The sequence below is a fragment of the Carassius auratus genome, chromosome 1 (assembly GCF_003368295.1).
Source record: "Carassius auratus strain Wakin chromosome 1, ASM336829v1, whole genome shotgun sequence".
Lineage (NCBI taxonomy): Eukaryota > Metazoa > Chordata > Actinopteri > Cypriniformes > Cyprinidae > Carassius > Carassius auratus.
The window spans coordinates 18,525,769-18,546,881 of NC_039243.1; the positions used below are offsets into that span (position 1 = coordinate 18,525,769).

At 38.6% G+C, this 21,113-nt stretch overlaps 1 protein-coding gene across 1 annotated transcript; it reads left to right on the forward strand.

Moving 5' to 3' along the window:
• Nucleotides 1-8,948: 8,948 nt before the first annotated feature.
• LOC113096375 (uncharacterized) lies at nucleotides 8,949-17,809 on the forward strand. Its single transcript, XM_026261785.1, has 6 exons — nucleotides 8,949-8,989; nucleotides 12,847-12,915; nucleotides 13,278-15,261; nucleotides 15,362-15,457; nucleotides 16,163-16,279; nucleotides 17,193-17,809. Exons 1-6 carry the CDS (start codon nucleotides 8,951-8,953, stop codon nucleotides 17,414-17,416), a joined length of 2,529 nt encoding a protein of 842 aa, XP_026117570.1. The 5' UTR covers nucleotides 8,949-8,950; the 3' UTR covers nucleotides 17,417-17,809.
• The last annotated feature ends 3,304 nt before the right edge of the window (nucleotides 17,810-21,113 follow it).

Genomic DNA, 21,113 nt, shown 5'->3' on the forward strand with positions numbered 1-21,113 from the left:
TCCATGGTGAAAAAAAGGACAAAAAAAAAAAAAAACTATGGCATAAACTATTCTATATAATACAGTTTATGGATCAGCTTTAATGCACTTATCAAAAAGCAATAACATGCCAAAATTAAGTTTTCAAGATATATAAATGTACTTTACAATCTGCAAAGTAGTGAAAATGTGGAAATCAGGATTATATGTAAAATAATGCCTTAAATCATTCATGCAAAGTTACAAATGGGCTGAGAATTAAACAATAAAAAAAGTTGTAATCTGCCTCAGTGGAAGATGGGAATCATTTCTTTGTGGCAGTTTGCCTGGCAATTAACGGTTTATATACGACTTCTTTACATTACAAATGGTTTTCAATAGCAAAAATGCTACAAGAAGCATCAACCATTTATTCAGTAAATATGATGGAGGTTGGTGATAAAGTATGTTGTGCAATAAAAGTTACTTAACCTTTGAAATTGCAACTTCTGTTGCTACAGTAAGTAAGTCATACTTCATTAAAAAATGAAAAATAAATACATGATCTACATCGTTTTACATTATTATGCTGGTCTGTTTCATTATAATGTACATTAATCTCCCTTGAGTGTGTTCAAAAGGCAAATGTGATTTAATTAAAACATCAATTCTTTTGGATCGAAGACTGTGGTTCTAGAAGCTGTAGATTGGATTTTTAAATGTGTTTTGTTAAGCCGACTTAGCTGGGAGGCGAATCCATAAGGGCATGGACTAATTCTGCCGATGGTATTTTTATGGCTCAACAAACACAGCCTTAACTGTCATTAATGAAATAAGCGTCTGAATGACATGAACCTCGACAGTAGAAACGGTTGGACGTTCTCATGTTGCAAATACACAGTTCAGGTCTCTTATCGTTTGCATATCTAATCGAATCAAATCATCCGTGAGTCAGTGGCAGGGTCTCTCGAGGGTGCTGTTGTTCTTGTGTCATATTTGTATGCATTGTGGGTTTCATCAAATTTGTCTCCTCGGTTTACATCCCAGAGATTTGCATGCCAGCTTACCACCTTGACAATGTTTGACAGGGCTAATACTGGATGCTAATGAAATATACAAAATAGCAAAATGGCTAGAAAGTAACATTTGGCGGGGTGATCTATAGTAGGCCTGTCATATAAATCTGTCTTAAATGGACCCCATTAAGGACCCCATTTATACCCAATCCAGCATAAAATGGCAGCATTGGAGTTAATACTTTACTGAGTATTGGATCGGTGGATCCCTATAACTGCATGTCCACAAATCACTTTGTTGTACGTATGAACAAGTAGAGTTCAGAATTGTGCACACCATGGCCATTTATTAGTTAACTAGGTAAACTACGTAATTTATATTATATCAATAGAAAAAATGCAAAAAATAAGTAAACTATTTTTTACATTGAGATTGGTAGTAAATATCAAAAAACAGCTATATCACTGATAACTAAAATAATATGTATCACAAAAAACAACAACATACAGCACAAACAACTAACAAAAGAGATAGAAAAGGTGAAAAGCATTTTTTGGTAAAATGTATAATATATACGCATTAGAAGCACATGGAATGCGTGAGAGACTGAAAGCACATTCACTCTCTGACGGCAGATGGTGCTAAACTGTAAAGAATGCAGCCCTTACCCTGGAAACCCCATAAATAAAGCAGCTGCTCTACTTTTTAAAACGTATTTAAATAGCCATTAAGATTTGTGGATTTGCTGTGTTGTTCATTACAGCACCAAATACTTAAATATTTAGACTTAATAGGCTATTTATTTTCAAAACTCTTTTTTACATTTTATTCTGGACTACAACATACCCTAGATATTTTTTAAAGTGTTTTGATTCTTTAATTTTTTTCACACTTTAAATTAGCGCTTCATTTGTTAACTTTAAATAATTAATTAGTTTACATAAACTGCCAATTAAAAATTATTCTGAACATTCATTAATCTTAGGCATTCCAATATATAACACGTTGTTAAAATCGAAAGTTACAACTGTGTCATTGAATGACCTAACATGAACTAAGAGTTGTAATTTTTTAACAAAGATTAATAATTTCTGTAGCAAATGTAACTACACTCACCTAAATGATTATTAGGAACACCATACTAATACTGTGTTTGACCCCCTTTCGCCTTCAGAACTGCCTTAATTCTACGTGGCATTGATTCAACAATGTGCTGAAAACATTCTTTAGAAAGAAACCATTTTGAAATGATTTGAACTTTGTGACATAGTGCATTATCCTGCTGGAAGTAGCCATAAGAGGATGGGTACATGGTGGTGATAAAGGGATGTACATGGTCAGAAACAATGCTCAGGTAGGCCGTGGCTTTTAAACAATGCCCTATTGGCACTAAGGGGCCTAAAGTGTGCCAAGAAAACATTCCCCACACCATTACACCACCACCAGCCTGCACAGTGGTAACAAGGCATGATGGATCCATGTTCTCATTCCGTTTACGCCAAATTCTGACTCTACCATCTGAATGTCTCAACAGAAATTGAGACTCATCAGACCAGGCAACATTTTTCCAGTTTTCAACTGTCCTATTTTGGTTAGCTCGTGCAAATTGTAGCCTCTTTTTCCTATTTGTAGTGGAGATGAGTGGTACCCAGAGGGGTCTTCTGCTGTTGTAGCCCATCCGCCTCAAGGTTGTGCGCGTTGTGGCTTCACAAATGCTTTGCTGCATACCTCGGTTGTAACAAGTGGTTATTTTAGTCAAAGTTGCTCTTTTATCAGCTTGAATCAGTCAGCACATTCTCCTCTGACCTCTAGCATCAACAAGAAATTTTCGCCAACAGGACTGCCACATACTGGATGTTTTTTCCCTTTTCACACCATTCTTTGTAAACCATAGAAATGGTTGTGTGTGAAAATCCCAATAACTGAGCAGATTGTGAAATACTCAGACCAGACCATCTGGCACCAACAACCATGCCACGCTCAAAATTGCTTAACCCTTGTGCACTGTTCGATTTCTGTGTACACCCTTTATGGAGCGGGTCAAATTGACCCTAATTGGATTCAATACAATTCCTCAAAAATCACACTATGAAAAACAACAAAGATTCAGGTACAAACTGAAAACTTTTATTATCAACATCTGTCAAATAGTCCCCCCAAAATATATCTGAAGGTATGATTTAATGAAAATGTTTTTTAACCATTTTTAAAGATATTTTGTTTTGACAAAATTTGAAAATAAACAGTATGCTGACTTATTTTGCATATAATTTTTTTTTTCCTTTTTTTTTTTTTCTTAGAACATCATAACTGAACAATTAAATGTAGCTGTATAATGAAAATATTTATTTTCTTCAGTTGGCTTTTTTGTAAACTCATTTCATAAAGTCATTAAGTTACTTTTGACATGATGAGCACACAGCAAATGTGTGCTTTTGGCATATGAATTTCTTGCACTTCACACATATGGTGCTGGTTTTGCTGTCGCGATTGAATGGGCACACCTCACATCTCTTCAATTTTTTCCTATCATCTGTGTTCACTCCTTTATTTTCTGTGGTTCTGACTACAGATGCATGTTTCTGCCCTCCATGTTCAGAATCTCTTTGGGTAGCTCAGGTTTGTCATTTGTAATTTGCCATTAATTTTGAACACCATGATTTAGCTTTTCGAAGTGTGTTTGGTTAGGGTTAGAGCACTTTTAGATACAATTACACTTTAGAACTGGAGCTGATGCCTGACATACATGAAATATTTTTTATTTTTTATTTTGTGTCTGTACAGTTTCTTTTGAATGGCTGTCTATGAGGGTCAAACTGACCCACAAACATCACACATGTAATATTAATTTTGCGTGTATATGTAAAAAAACCCAGCATGTTGAAACTTTGCATGCATATCCATGATGATAAATGAGAAAAAGTCACAAAATATCAATAAAAGAAAAAAAGGTTTAATATTATTTCAGGTAGCTTGAAAAAATAAATGATTTTTACCATCTGTGGCTTACAAAATATTTTCTGCATTGAAATAAGTGTGGAAATCCAAATTTTTTAGCTTCGTAAAGTAGTAAAATAATAAAATAACAAAATATAACCAAGAAATGTTATTATTTTGGTTCAGTACAGTTTCCTTAGAGCGTTAAAATATGCGGGTCAAATTGACCCGCGAACATCACGAACGTAATAGTAATTTTGTTTGTATATGTCAAAAAACACCAGCATGTTGAAACTTTGCATGCATGTTCATGATGATAAATGAGAAAAAGTCACTAAATATCAAGAAAAAAAACATAGGTTAACCAGTATTTCCAACAACTAGAAAATCGAAACGGGTCAAATGGACCCACAACATAACACAAGGGTTAAATCACCTTCCTCTCCCATTCTGACATTCAGTTTGGAGTTCAGGAGATTGTCTTGACCAGGACCACACCCCTAAATGCATTGTCATGTGATTTGTATATATATATATATATATATATATATATATATATATATATATATATATATATATATATATATATATATATATTAGTGGTGGGCCGTTATCGGCGTTAACGTGCTGCGTTATCGTGAGACTCTTATCGGGCGATGAAAAAAAATATCGCCGTTAATCTATTCTCAAAGTTGGGTTGGGAGCTGGGTCTATACTAAGCAAGCTATGATAACTTTCACCTTGATATTTTATATAACCGACCTGCTGAGGCCAGCCTAAAAAGATGCTCAGGACAGTTGACGGGCCATTGCTGCTCATCGTCACGAAAGCTTATCTTTTTTTACGTGTTTTTAAGCTTTAGCGCTTGTCGATTTAAACATTAAAACATCCAAACACTAGACGCGGAAAAGCTGAACTTAAAGCTGGTTACTCGTGCGCTGTGTTCGGTGTGCACACAGAGAGAGAGCCACGTATCCTGGACAGCGACACTGAACGAACAAATACAAATCGAAGTTTGAACAAACAAAAAGATGTGAGAGAGCCCAATTCAGTGCTGCGGTGTTCTGGTGTTAAGGGCTCACACAGAGAAAGGTGTCTCAAAACAACATCGAATTTATTATTTTTGCTCTTGTGCCGATAAATACATACAAAATATGTCAAAATACCCACCTTGGAAATTATGCTCGAAAAAACTGTCAGTTATTTCTTAAGTGAAAGTAAACAGTTGAGGAAAAAAATGGGATGTGTATTATATTGGATGCATTGTCTCTTAAAGTGGCCGCGCCTAATTTAGCTACTAGCTGCTTTAATGGTAATCAAAGAAAATGAAAGAAAATAACTCACTGCTCTTGAAGGGGAAGTCGTGGCCTAATGGTTAGAGGGTTGGACTCCCAAATCGAAGGGTTGTGAGTTCTAGTCTCGGGCCGGATGGAATTGTGGGTGGGGGGAGTGCATGAACAGCTCTCTCTCCACCTTCAATACCATGACTTAGGTGCCCTTGAGCAAGGCATCGAACCCCCAACTGCTCCCTGGGCGCCGCCCGGTGTGTGTGTGTGTGTGTGTGTGTGTGTGTGTGTGTGTGTGTGTGTGTGTGTGTGTGTGTGTGTGTGTGTGTGTGTGTGTGTGTGTGTTCTGGTATTCATCACGTTGTGGGGACATGAGTCTGTTTACACAGTCACGTCATGGGGACCTCTTGCGTTGTGGGGACCAAAAGTCAGGTCCCCATAAGGGAAAGCCATATAAATGATTAGAGGAGCTGTTTTGAAGGTGATGGGCGGAGTTTCAGCGATGGCCCATAACACACGTTTATCCGTGAATGTGTGAGTGTGAAGGGAGTGCTCAGCTGCGCCCCCAAACATTTCTCAGCGGTACTGCGCGCGCTTCTTCACACACACGTTATCTATATATGGTAGGCTCCGCCCACTTCCTCGTCCTCATTAGGAACGATATCAGCAGCAATATGAAAATATGCGTATTAAGTGGACACTTCACACGGACAGACGATAAGAAGACTTTACAGGAGATACCGACTCGAGGAGATTGTTTGCAGGAGATTCTGAAGTTGTGCAGAGCAAAAAGTTAAATAAAAGGTAAGCACATTTAAAACCAATTAGGTTAATTAGATCTAAAGTCGCTAGCTAGCTAGTTAACAGTGGTGCTAATTAACTGTTGAGGCCTATGTATGGCCTGTGATATTTCTCTGTTTTTCAATTAGCGATCGCATAATCATACAATTTAAGAATCATTTTTGACTGAAAATCTTTATCAAATCTTCAGCCTGCCTGAATGCTAATGTAGCGATTCTTTGCATATTAAGTTGCTTTCTGTCTGTTTTGCTTTAGTTCTGGAAGGGGAATTATTACTTTTTTTATATTAAAGAAATGTTACATTTCTTGTTTGGTCACGGGCTAAAATCGCGTTCTGGAGGGGTTATTGCATTACAAAAATTAACTATGGTTTTACTAAAAAAAATAAAAAAAATAAAACTGTTTAGATGTTACTCCAAAAAAAAAAAAAGTTTTTAGTATAACAAAAACCTCTCTTTTTATGTCATATTATTAATATATAATTATAATTATATATTAATCATATAATTAACTGGGCTCGTGAGAGAAATGAAGCAAAATAAAAAAGGTATGTAACGTTAGCTTTAAATGAACAAATGATTAAGGTTAATCTTCGATGTAGTAATGACAGTAGTTAAGCTAAACCAGGGTTTGTATGGAGAGGTCGTCCATAAGAGTAGTCCAAATCAGCAGTTTTCAAGGCCTGGGATTATATAGGAACAGACTGTCATTTTGTGAGAGATTAGGGCCTAAATTAATGTAGTGAGTTGAGGCCCTAAACGCTAACATTGTCCTAGATTTATGTAACCTTCAGTTTTGATTTGTCACATTGATAAATGTAACATTGTAATGAACTGTTGCATTACGTAAGTACAATACAGTGTTGCATGACAATAAAGATGAAAATCTGCTTAATAAACACCTTAGTTTAATTCTGCATATCTCTCCATAATCGGTGTAATTTTTTTAAATACTTTTTTATACTTATTTTATATATATATATATTTCCAGATTGAAATGCCACCACGAATCAGCCCTCTTAAGGATGCCATGCATCATGTTGTCACGAAGTCTGACAAAACTAAATTAGAGGTGAACTACATCAATGCGGTGAAAGGTAAGGTGGTGTCTGGTATGACTGATTTATCACTTGATAATTACGAAATATGGAACCATAACCTTGTGAGTATGGAATAGAAAATCTATGTTAATTAGGAACCAGGTTGCAGAATATTTTAAATAAGCTACTATTAATGTGTTCTGTGTGCACAATTATCACCCTTTATCTCTGCAAGATTTATTAATTAATTTTTTTGGTGAAAATGTTTTTGCTGTCTCTGCAGGACGTGGATTATTTGCAAAAGGTTCCTTTTGCAAAGGAGATTTTATTGTGGAGTACAGGGGTGAGTTGATCAATTATGCAGAGCTGGAGAGGAGAAGAAAACTCTACCACCCATCCTGTGCTGTTTTTATGTTCGAGTTTAAGTGGAGAGGGAAAACATGGTGGTATGAAGTCACATTGCACCAAAGCTATATTCCTTTTGATAAAATAAGGCCACATTTACACTACAGGTCTTCATGACCAATTCTGATTTTGTGAATGTATCCTTTTTTTGACAACGTGCTTAGATTTTTTTTTTTAAGAGTGACACTTATCCAGTGTGTGCATTTTAAACGGCATTTGGTGACAATCTAGAAAAAAAACAGTTACAGTTTCAATTTCAATAGTACATTCATTGTCTTATGAAACTAGTTTGACCAGTTAACAGTTGGCTAAGGGGTAATTAGTCCTGAATTAGGCCTGAAACTGATCTGATAATATCTGAATCCATGCTCTTCATTTTCCTTCTTAAACGCTGGTGACTCTTATCTGATCTGTGCCACATGGGATGAAGAAAACTGGAATTGGGTCAATTGAACCATGCAGTGTAAATGCAGCCTAAGACACTGATTTGTGTTGATGCATTATAACACTTGTATTCATCCTTTTCCCTTTTTTTTCTCTCAAATTTAAGCATTGATGCATCTAGGGAAGATGGATCGTTTGGGCGGTTAGTTAACGATGACCACCAACATCCAAATTGTAAGATGAAGAAAATCGATGTGAATGGAAAGGCACACCTGTGTTTATTTGCGCTGAAAGACATTAAAGAAGGAGAAGAAATCACATATGATTATGGGGGAGACGACTGCCCATGGAGAACCCAAGTAAGTTGCAGAAATAACTAATTTTTGGTTGTTGAAGAAATTAGAATTTGAATCTATTAGAAATATGAAAATAATTTGTAACCATTATGACTTGAGGGTCGGTGTTTTTTAAACTAGTTCCCTCAACAGTTTATCAACATGTGTCCAGTAGGTTAGAGGTAGTGGAATATTTGGGGCCAGTTTTGTCCTTCACAAGTAACTTTTTCTTGGTTAATTGGTGCTTTTAAAATTTTCACTCACGACGTCCCCACAACACACTTTTGGTCGCTCAGTGTTGGGAGTTGAGATGTTGTGTGAGATTAGATGAATCTGGTCCCCATGAGGAACAATAAACGTTGTGTGTGAAAGGTCCCCATGAGGCCCGTTTTATTCAATATGTGTGTGTGTGAGCGCAGACAGAGGATGTTGGACAGGGATAAATGTTTAAAATGATGCTGATTGTCTCATTGGTCATTCAGTGTCTGCATCAGATTAGCCTCTTGTGTTTCCATGTTGTGAAATCTTCTCATTATTGGTGTTGTCTCTTGCAGGAGAGTAGCATTGCTGCTAATAGCAGAGCAGCAGGTGACTCTGATGCTTCTCTCCAGTCACAGACTCCAATGGATGATGCTTCTCTCCAGTCACAGACTCCAGTGGATGATGCTTCTCTCCAGTCACAGACTCCAGTGGATGATGCTTCTCTCCAGTCACAGACTCCAGTGGATGATGCTTCTCTCCAGTCACAGACTCCAGTGGATGATGCTTCTCTCCAGTCACAGACTCCAATGGATGATGCTTTTGGTCAAACCAGGTCTCCTCAACAGGTACGGTCACATTTATCAATGGAAAGTTATGTCTACTGTCAGTTTTTTCCATGTTTTTGGTGCATATTTTGATGCGTATCAGCCGTAAACTAGTTCCCTCAACAGTTTATCAACATGTGTCCAGTAGGTTAGAGGTAGTGGAATATTTGGGGCCAGTTTTGTCCTTCACAAGTAACTTTTTCTTGGTTAATTGGTGCTTTTAAAATTTTCACTCACGACGTCCCCACAACACACTTTTGGTCGCTCAGTGTTGGGAGTTGAGATGTTGTGTGAGATTAGATGAATCTGGTCCCCATGAGGAACAATAAACGTTGTGTGTGAAAGGTCCCCATGAGGCCCGTTTTATTCAATATGTGTGTGTGTGAGCGCAGACAGAGGATGTTGGACAGGGATAAATGTTTAAAATGATGCTGATTGTCTCATTGGTCATTCAGTGTCTGCATCAGATTAGCCTCTTGTGTTTCCATGTTGTGAAATCTTCTCATTATTGGTGTTGTCTCTTGCAGGAGAGTAGCATTGCTGCTAATAGCAGAGCAGCAGGTGACTCTGATGCTTCTCTCCAGTCACAGACTCCAATGGATGATGCTTCTCTCCAGTCACAGACTCCAGTGGATGATGCTTCTCTCCAGTCACAGACTCCAGTGGATGATGCTTCTCTCCAGTCACAGACTCCAGTGGATGATGCTTCTCTCCAGTCACAGACTCCAGTGGATGATGCTTCTCTCCAGTCACAGACTCCAGTGGATGATGCTTCTCTCCAGTCACAGACTCCAGTGGATGATGCTTCTCTCCAGTCACAGACTCCAGTGGATGATGCTTCTCTCCAGTCACAGACTCCAGTGGATGATGCTTCTCTCCAGTCACAGACTCCAATGGATGATGCTTCTCTCCAGTCACAGACTCCAATGGATGATGCTTCTCTCCAGTCACAGACTCCAATGGATGATGCTTCTCTCCAGTCACAGACTCCAATGGATGATGCTTCTCTCCAGTCACAGACTCCAATGGATGATGCTTCTCTCCAGTCACAGACTCCAATGGATGATGCTTCTCTCCAGTCACAGACTCCAGTGGATGATGCTTCTCTCCAGTCACAGACTCCAATGGATGATGCTTTTGGTCAAACCAGGTCTCCTCAACAGGTACGGTCACATTTATCAATGGAAAGTTATGTCTACTGTCAGTTTTTTCCATGTTTTTGGTGCATATTTTGATGCGTATCTGCCGTAAACTAGTTCCCTCAACAGTTTATCAACATGTGTCCAGTAGGTTAGAGGTAGTGGAATATTTGGGGCCAGTTTTGTCCTTCACAAGTAACTTTTTCTTGGTTAATTGGTGCTTTAAAATTTTCACTCACGACGTCCCCACAACACACTTTTGGTCGCTCAGTGTTGGGAGTTGAGATGTTGTGTGAGATTAGATGAATCTGGTCCCCATGAGGAACAATAAACGTTGTGTGTGAAAGGTCCCCATGAGGCCCGTTTTATTCAATATGTGTGTGTGTGAGCGCAGACAGAGGATGTTGGACAGGGATAAATGTTTAAAATGATGCTGATTGTCTCATTGGTCATTCAGTGTCTGCATCAGATTAGCCTCTTGTGTTTCCATGTTGTGAAATCTTCTCATTATTGGTGTTGTCTCTTGCAGGAGAGTAGCATTGCTGCTAATAGCAGAGCAGCAGGTGACTCTGATGCTTCTCTCCAGTCACAGACTCCAATGGATGATGCTTTTGGTCAAACCAGGTCTCCTCAACAGGTACGGTCACATTTATCAATGGAAAGTTATGTCTACTGTCAGATTTTTCCATGTTTTTGGTGCATATTTTGATGCGTATCTGCCGTAAACTAGTTCCCTCAACAGTTTATCAACATGTGTCCAGTAGGTTAGAGGTAGTGGAATATTTGGGGCCAGTTTTGTCCTTCACAAGTAACTTTTTCTTGGTTAATTGGTGCTTTAAAATTTTCACTCACGACGTCCCCACAACACACTTTTGGTCGCTCAGTGTTGGGAGTTGAGATGTTGTGTGAGATTAGATGAATCTGGTCCCCATGAGGAACAATAAACGTTGTGTGTGAAAGGTCCCCATGAGGCCCGTTTTATTCAATATGTGTGTGTGTGAGCGCAGACAGAGGATGTTGGACAGGGATAAATGTTTAAAATGATGCTGATTGTCTCATTGGTCATTCAGTGTCTGCATCAGATTAGCCTCTTGTGTTTCCATGTTGTGAAATCTTCTCATTATTGGTGTTGTCTCTTGCAGGAGAGTAGCATTGCTGCTAATAGCAGAGCAGCAGGTGACTCTGATGCTTCTCTCCAGTCACAGACTCCAATGGATGATGCTTCTCTCCAGTCACAGACTCCAGTGGATGATGCTTCTCTCCAGTCACAGACTCCAGTGGATGATGCTTCTCTCCAGTCACAGACTCCAGTGGATGATGCTTCTCTCCAGTCACAGACTCCAATGGATGATGCTTCTCTCCAGTCACAGACTCCAATGGATGATGCTTTTGGTCAAACCAGGTCTCCTCAACAGGTACGGTCACATTTATCAATGGAAAGTTATGTCTACTGTCAGTTTTTTCCATGTTTTTGGTGCATATTTTGATGCGTATCTGCCGTAAACTAGTTCCCTCAACAGTTTATCAACATGTGTCCAGTAGGTTAGAGGTAGTGGAATATTTGGGGCCAGTTTTGTCCTTCACAAGTAACTTTTTCTTGGTTAATTGGTGCTTTAAAATTTTCACTCACGACGTCCCCACAACACACTTTTGGTCGCTCAGTGTTGGGAGTTGAGATGTTGTGTGAGATTAGATGAATCTGGTCCCCATGAGGAACAATAAACGTTGTGTGTGAAAGGTCCCCATGAGGCCCGTTTTATTCAATATGTGTGTGTGTGAGCGCAGACAGAGGATGTTGGACAGGGATAAATGTTTAAAATGATGCTGATTGTCTCATTGGTCATTCAGTGTCTGCATCAGATTAGCCTCTTGTGTTTCCATGTTGTGAAATCTTCTCATTATTGGTGTTGTCTCTTGCAGGAGAGTAGCATTGCTGCTAATAGCAGAGCAGCAGGTGACTCTGATGCTTCTCTCCAGTCACAGACTCCAATGGATGATGCTTCTCTCCAGTCACAGACTCCAGTGGATGATGCTTCTCTCCAGTCACAGACTCCAGTGGATGATGCTTCTCTCCAGTCACAGACTCCAGTGGATGATGCTTCTCTCCAGTCACAGACTCCAGTGGATGATGCTTCTCTCCAGTCACAGACTCCAGTGGATGATGCTTCTCTCCAGTCACAGACTCCAGTGGATGATGCTTCTCTCCAGTCACAGACTCCAATGGATGATGCTTTTGGTCAAACCAGGTCTCCTCAACAGGTACGGTCACATTTATCAATGGAAAGTTATGTCTACTGTCAGTTTTTTCCATGTTTTTGGTGCATATTTTGATGCGTATCTGCCGTAAACTAGTTCCCTCAACAGTTTATCAACATGTGTCCAGTAGGTTAGAGGTAGTGGAATATTTGGGGCCAGTTTTGTCCTTCACAAGTAACTTTTTCTTGGTTAATTGGTGCTTTAAAATTTTCACTCACGACGTCCCCACAACACACTTTTGGTCGCTCAGTGTTGGGAGTTGAGATGTTGTGTGAGATTAGATGAATCTGGTCCCCATGAGGAACAATAAACGTTGTGTGTGAAAGGTCCCCATGAGGCCCGTTTTATTCAATATGTGTGTGTGTGAGCGCAGACAGAGGATGTTGGACAGGGATATTTTTCACTCTTGATCTGGTCAACTTTTTTATTTTCATATTTCAAATGCAATAGAAATGTCAAATATTGTTTATACTTTGTTTACAGATTGCAACCCAGAACCACAGTGAAAATGAGATTTTTGTGCCAAAACTGAGACGGACTAAAAGTGTCATAGTAAGTTTAAGTCACAACAAGAGACGTGATGTCTTTTTTTTTTTTCTCATTCCTAAGATCATTCTCCTCATCAGTAATTTATGTAATATTAATATATTCTCATGTGATATTGACTGCAAAGTATCAGAGAATTATTCAATTTTATTTTACTTTAAGATCAAAATGATCAGTTTTTTTTTTTTTGTCAGAACAACTGTTCATAACTTTTGCACTGAGAACTTTATTATAACACTTGCAAAATTGAGAAAAAAAAAAACCTCAACAGATTAACAGAGACACATTAAATTGGCTACTATTGTCAAAATCAAATGATCAATTAATTGCAGCAGTTCTACCCATTTCTTTCTTTATTTTATTTTTAGATGAAAGATACAAATCTTGAAGATTCTGATGAGCTCTTTGATTCTACACCAGAGAGTTCCGATGATTATGTTCCAGATACCACTTCTGAAAGTGACAGTGATGTTAGCCTTACACTAAACCAGGCAAAACGTCGGCTTCTTGATGAACTGGATATTGATCAGTCTGGCTCAGTGAGTTGCCCTGATTGTGACACCACAACGTCAGACAAAATGCACAATGTTGCGTCTGAAGCATCTGGAACAGGAGAAGAACCCAGTTCAAGTCAGAACACAACAGACGGAATAGTTGTTAGTGCATACCAAAAAAGAGATGGTGCTAGAGTGTACAACAAGAGACATTACTGCTTGTACTGCAGTAAACCCTATGCTAAGATGGCAAGGCATCTAGAAAGTTCACATGAAAATAAGTCTGATGTGGCTAGAGCTCTAAGCTTTCCAAAGGGTTCAAAGGAGAGGAAAAACCAGCTTGATTATATTCGCAACAGAGGAAACTATGCTCACAATGCAGCTGTTATGGAGTCAGGAAAGGGGGAACTAGTGCCATTTAAACGACCACGTAAAGAAGTGCAGGGAGAAGATTTCATGCATTGTGCATACTGTCAAGGACTTTTTACAAGAAAGGTCCTGTGGAGACACATGCGTACTTGTAGACTTCAACCACAATCAGACCCTCCCAAACCAGGAAAAAACCGTGTTCAGTCCATGTGTACCTACACAGGGCCTGTGCCTTCAAACATGACCAAACAACTGTGGGGAGTAATCAGTGCCATGAATCCTGACCCAATCACAGATATAATAAAAAATGACAGAGTAATTACTGATATTGGGCAGCACTTGTTGAACAAAGGTGGGCTATCAGATAAGAATAAACAATGTGTGCGGGAGAAGATGCGAGAACTGGGAAGATTGATTCACAATGCCAGGAAAGTCACCTCCTTAAAAACACTGGAAGATTGTGTAAATCCAAAGAAGTACATGGAGACCGTCAAAGCTGTTAAGTATACATGTGGGTATGACAGTGAAACCGACAAATTCTTGATTCCATCTCTTGCTAACAAGCTTGGGAATTCCCTGGTTAAAGTATGCAAACTCTTGAAAGCTCAGGGCTTAATCTCCAATGACAAACAGCTTGTGAAGAATGCCAGTGAGTTTCAAGAAGTCCATGCGAATAAGTGGAACGAGATGATTTCTGCTACAGCATTGAGGAATATCAGGGAAGCAAAGTGGAATGTGCCTACGCTCATGCCCTTTACTGAAGACGTACAAAAACTGCATACTTTTCTCAGTCAAGTGCAAGATGAGTGGTTCAACCTGCTCTCTGAAAGTCCATCTACTAAAGCCTGGATGGAGCTGGCCAAGGTGTGTCTAGCTCAGATGATTCTCTTTAATCGGCGGAGAGAAGGAGAGGTGGCGAGCATGCCTTTGTCTGTGTTTTTATCAAGAGACACTTCTGATCCACATGAGGATGTGGACTGGGCTCTCTCCGAAGTGGAGAAGAAACTCTGCAGACACTTCACAAGGGTTATCACCAGGGGAAAGCGTGGTCGGCCAGTTCCAGTCCTTCTGACTCCAAAAATGCTGTGTTCCTTAGAACTCCTTGTTAAGCAGAGAGAGGCGTGTGGGGTTTTAAAAGACAATGCCTATATGTTTGCTAGACCAGAAGCCATGACACATTTCCGAGGGTCAGACTGCCTCCGTGGCTTTGCAAAGGCTTGTGGTGCAAAGTGTCCCAAGGCACTGACATCTACCAGGCTGCGTAAGCATGCCGCGACCCTTTCAACAGTGCTGAACATGACCGACACCGAGATGGACCAGCTGGCAAACTTTCTCGGGCACGACATCAGAATCCATCGTGAGTTCTATCGACTCCCTGAGAAGACCCTGCAACTAGCCAAGATCAGCAAAGTTTTAATGGCTCTTGAGCAAGGAAGATTAGCTGAGTTCCATGGCAAGAACTTGGATGAAATTGGGATAGATCCTGATGGTTTGTTAATTTAATAGATTTTTTTTTTAACCATCTATTCCTATACCAAGTTTGCAAACCATTATATACCACTGTAAAGCTGTATTTTGTACTTCCACAGAAAAAGTAGTTGACTGTGATGAGGAAGAACAAGTTAATGACTGTGATGAGGAAGACAGGAGCATACAAGAGGGACACTGTTCATCTACTGTTGACGGTTTGTATTACTGTCAAAATACACAATTACATTTTGTAGTTATTGATCGTTATCAGTCAAGTGACTTGTGAAGACCTGATGGGCAAACACATTGTTCCAGCGCAGAAGATGATTCAGTACACTAAACAAGTATTTATTTTTTGTCAAAACTACTGTCAAATGCCTCCAAGCTATTCTTCAACATTATCATTTTATTACATATGATTAAGTATGAATATAAATTTATCTATTTTATTATCAACATGTTTTATTGTAAACTTTTTGTTTTTGAGGAACTTAATACTATAAAATTAAGGGTTCATAAGAGAAAGTTATATTTATTATGTAAAGCTAGCTGATCCACTCTCTTCTGTTGGGTGGGTCGAGGCACAAAACGAATTGTGACATGATTCCTTTTTGACTAAAATAAAACGAAGTACTCTGTTTAAAGAGTTTGAGCATATTTTTTCTAAAATGTTTCTTGAAAAGACATGATATAGATTGTAGTTCAGCTATACTTGCAATGATTAAAACAACTGCACACTTTAGCGTTAATTTCACTTACGGTATCTACTGTATAATCATGATTAAAATCATGAGTTGGACAGTAGCACCCATCACTTGTGCATTGTCAGAATTTTATAGCACATTTACTACTATTAATTTTTTTTATATATATTACTTATCTTTCTGAAAATGTTGAACTTTGATTATTTCCCATCAAAGCTTCAGCCGAGGTGGCACTTCCTGCTACCGAGAGGAATATGTCACACAAGAGAGGCAAACCATCATCAGAAGTGCCGATGTCTTCAGGAGCCAGTGCTATGAGACCACCTTGCAAAGGTGAACTCTTTACACATTTCTCTTTGGTACGTCTGTTGTTTTCTGTAGGATTAAATTCAACTAGAATTGGCTAAACGTTGCAGTAGCAGCCACATGGTAAAAAAGAATGCTCAGTTTAATCACTAAGCTTATATCTGTTTGTCATTTTATCCCTGAGAAATTCTAAATTCATGCCTCTGTCATTTAAAAGCCACCAGTTACCCTACCCTGAAAAAAAACAAGAGGTAAATTTACTTAATTTTTATTTGGCAAGTTTTTGCACAATCGTTTTTCAAGTAAATTTAACATATTTGGAAATTAAGTAAATCTACTTAAGTAAAAAAAAAAAATGCATTGCATATTGTCTCTAGAGAGGGTCATAGATCCTTCTGAAATTCATAAATGCACCGTATCTGGCAAGAATATCAATCTCTCTCTCTCTTTCGACAATTCAAAAAATGACTACAGACACCGGGTTATATCTTATGTATTTAGTCACAAATTTCTGACCTAATTCTAGTTAAAGTACCCCTTTTATGCTTACTCAGGTATGACCTTTTTATGTAGTGTGTAATATAAAAGATCAAATGTAAAAAGGTCAAAGTTCAGGACAAATTAAATTAGTCTCCCAAAAGGAAGAAACGAGTCCTGCGTAATTCCAGACTTGCTTCCTGCATGAACCTACACAGGTTTGTAACAAAAGCCCAGCCTCTGGTTTTCATTGGCTGTGTGCGAATGTGTAATTTGACCTACTCTCAAAGAACGGTAGAACCGACAACAGACTGGGACATCTGACCAATCAGAACAGAGTCGAGCTTCGATAAAGGAGGGTTTAGAGAGAGATCGAATCCTTGAATGAATTCAGAATTCAGAACTTCAGATTGGAATTCCAGCATACACTCTTAATCATTTCTTATTTTCTGATCACTTTAAGGTAAAAGTAGCCAGAAGAAAGCTCCCTGGCAGCAGGCAGAGGTGCAGGCGGTGGAAAGGCACCTGAAGTCATTCATCATATCTGGCACTGTACCAGCAAAGAGTGACTGTGAGAAATGCTTGAAAGCTGAACCACAAGCTCTGAGGAACCGCGATTGGAAGACAGTAAAATTTTATGTTTATAATCGCATTACAGCTTTCAAAAAGAAATTGCAGTGCAGATAATACTGTAAAGATGCAACTATCTGGCATGGCAAGTTTTGTTAAAGTTAAAGCCACAGCAGCACTTAAAGAAATAGAATAACTTAAACCGTTAAACCAGTGCAAGGCCACACGCTGAAAGCATTGGTCTAACAAAAGTTGAAATCCATGTTTGTGAAAGGAAGCATGGTGAGAGTTTATATTTTTTTTTTTTTTTACATTTAGTATAACAGGACTTTTGAGGTTTTGTTTTGAGGTTTGACTTAGAGTTATGTGAAATTTAACTAAATAAAAGTTGAATTCAGTCATTTTAATCTGAATTATTGTCTTGAAGTTCAAGTAGTAGTAGGTTTATTGTATTGATAAGTATCCAGTGAGTAGTAGCTGATGTGGGGTGGTTGGCTGGGGCTAAACACTACTTTAAAATAATATAAAGAAAGAATAGTTCGAAGTGGAAAAGTTTAAATGTTTGACTTGTGGGTATGATATGAGTTGGAACATATACAGGCAATCATTCACTATGCTAAATCCTTTGTATTCACATGTGCAAAATGCAACTTAGAGTCGTCCTAACTGAAGATAACTTGCACTGAAGGATTTGTAAAACATGTCAGTGCCATTGTTTTGTCTCAAAATGCAAACCAGTAATGTTTTTTTCTAAGGCATTTTAATAGAAGCTGTTTCTATACCCAGAGGTGGGTAGTAACGAGTTACATTTACTTCGTTACATTTACTTGAGCAATTTTTGGGGGTAACTAATACTTTTCGGAGTATATTTAAAGACTTTATACTCTTGCTTGAGTAAATTTTTTTGGGAAAAATCTGTGCTTTTACTTCGTTACTGTGGGTTACGCTCCTCTCGTTACTTTATCTTAATGCAATAAATGTTGTAAATGCTTCAGTTTATTCCAAACGCGCCGTCTACTTTTCTCTGGGAAATGAGCGATGGCCATTCGCGAATGATTCATTCTTTTGAGTCAATTCTGTTCAAAGGCTTGCTCAAACCAGTTGGCAAACGAGTGAATTGGTTCATGAATCAGTTTGAATGAGTCGTTCAGTTCCCTGCCGCACGCGCTGAGCGTCTGAAGCGGTTCACTCAGAGAGTTGTAACGTTTAAGATCATCAGCAGCGCTGAAAACGGGGCTATGGAACTTCACTGAATTGAAAGCAAATCTGCAAAAGCCATTATTTGCTTGCGATGGAGATCCTTATTAGATGAACACCGCGTTTGCTGTCTACTGTTTAAATGGTAATAACTTGGGCTACATTCGATTACAGTACAAGATACCACTGTGACATTAGTTTGTTGTTGTACGTGTGTGGCTTATAACAGAGGGGAGTCAAGCTGAATGCAGCTTCCAAAACACAAAAAATAGCTGATTAAGATTTTATTAATTGTAATACAATCACACCGGTGCGAGTACGTTCAGCAAGTCATATCATCAGCTGCTAAATTCAGATCTGTGATCGCTTGCTGGCGCTGAGCCAGAGACAGACGCGTTTTTACAGCGCTGCGCATTAACCAATAACACACGATTCTGTTGAGCTTATGAATGCAATGGCCAATCAGAGGTGTTCAGATGAGTCATCGCTGAAATGTCGGTGCTTCCTTCACACGCTCACTGATTGTAGACCGCTTTCTGGTGAATTCTCTCGTCAGAAACAACAAAGTGCAGATGTGTGTACGAATCTATAATTAAGATATTGATTTCACAGTGTAATCAGTTTCAGTGATTTTAATGGGAGTTTCTGAGAGTGATTGAAATCTAGACTGTCAGTGAAAATGATCTTTAATAATGTAAATGTTATTTGCTTTTTTTCTGAACAGTGAAAGATTAGTAGCAATATTTATATCACATTAACTTTTAATGTTAAATTCACATTTAATATAAAGTCAGGCGTATTAAAAATATGTTATGCCATGACACGTATATCTGTTACTTAAGTGAACAGACAGGGTTTTATAATAAATTACATAAATTGGAGTAAAGGCTGATGAAATATAAACATTTATACACAGACACACATACATTACATTTTATCTATATATCTTAATAAAAATAGGCTCAGTATATATGACCCAAAGTAACTAGTAACTAACCACTTGAGTAGATTTTTTTATCCGATACTTTTACTCAAGTAACTATTCAAGACTAGTACTTTGACTTTTACTTGAGTACAGTTTTTGGGTACTCTACCCACCTCTGTCTATACCCTAATTTAAGTAAGGCCTATTCCTGGTAATCTGTCTGTGAAACTGGGCTTTTGTGCGAGAATGAAGCTTTGCATCACTAGAACCGTTTGCAGGACTCACTACAGTATAGATCCACATAAAATAAAGTGAAATTTCAAAATTTTAACTTTTGTACTACTAATAAACATTTAAATTTTACTTTGTGGATTAAACCCATTTTAAGAGCAAAATATCAAATGCAGTAAAATGCCTTTTATTTGTCATTTGTAATATTTGTTGTTGCAAGGTCCCCTCAAATCATGGGAATGTGCGTATTAGTGTGTGCGCAAGGTCCCCTCAAATCATGGGAATGTGCGTATTAGTGTGTGCGCAAGGTCCCCTCAAATCATGGGAATGTGCGTATTAGTGTGTGCGCAAGGTCCCCTCAAATCATGGGAATGTGTGTGCATTATGCAAATGATATGCATAAAATATGCTAATTTGGTCCCTGTAAGTCATGTTCACCCGATATTTCAGAAGTCCCCATTAAGCATGGTCAATACATTACTTCATTAATTCAGTTGTCTGAAGTCGTGTATAGGCTAAGAGAGCTATGGTTAGTGTCCCTAATTTTTTTCAAACCTCAAAACCCTTTAGAAAGGGTGGTCCCCACATGTGATGATTAAAAAGTTGGTCCCCATCAAACATGGAAACCAGTATGTGTGTGTGTGTGTGTGTGTGTGTGTGTGTGTGTGTGTGTGTGTGTGTGTGTGTGTGTGTGTGTGTGTTCTGGTATTCATCACGTTGTGGGGACATGAGTCTGTTTACACAGTCACGTCATGGGGACCTCTTGCGTTGTGGGGACCAAAAGTCAGGTCCCCATAAGGGAAAGCCATATAAATGATTAGAGGAGCTGTTTTGAAGGTGCTGGGCGGAGTTTCAGCGATGGCCCATAACACACGTTTATCCGTGAATGTGTGAGTGTGAAGGGAGTACTCAGCTGCGCCCCCAAACATTTCTCAGCGGTACTGCGCGCGCTTCTTCACACACACGTTCTCTATATATGGTAGGCCCCGCCCACTTCCTCGTCCTCATTAGGAACGATATCAGCAGCAATATGAAAATATGCGTATTAAGTGGACACTTCACACGGACAGACGATAAGAAGACTTTACAGGAGATACCGACTCGAGGAGATTGTTTGCAGGAGATTCTGAAGTTGTGCAGAGCAAAAAGTTAAATAAAAGGTAAGCACATTTTAAACCAATTAGGTTAATTAGATCTAAAGTCGCTAGCTAGCTAGTTAACAGTGGTGCTAATTAACTGTTGAGGCCTACGTATGGCCTGTGATATTTCTCTGTTTTTCAATTAGCGATCGCATAATCATACAATTTAAGAATCATTTTTGACTGAAAATCTTTATCAAATCTTCAGCCTGCCTGATTGCTAATGTAGCGATTCTTTGCATATTAAGTTGCTTTCTGTCTATTTTGCTTTAGTTCTGGAGGGGGAATTATTACATTTTTTTATTAAAGAAATGTTACATTT

Bases quoted from the DNA above. Each gene is read 5' to 3' on its own strand.
- LOC113096375 (XM_026261785.1), top strand. From the start codon at position 8,951: ATGGATGATGCTTTTGGTCAAACCAGGTCTCCTCAACAG. The intron at 8,990-12,846 runs GTACGGTCACAT...CTTTGTTTACAG, and splicing joins AAACCAGGTCTCCTCAACAG to ATTGCAACCCAGAACCACAG. The intron at 16,280-17,192 runs GTGAACTCTTTA...GATCACTTTAAG, and splicing joins TATGAGACCACCTTGCAAAG to GTAAAAGTAGCCAGAAGAAA.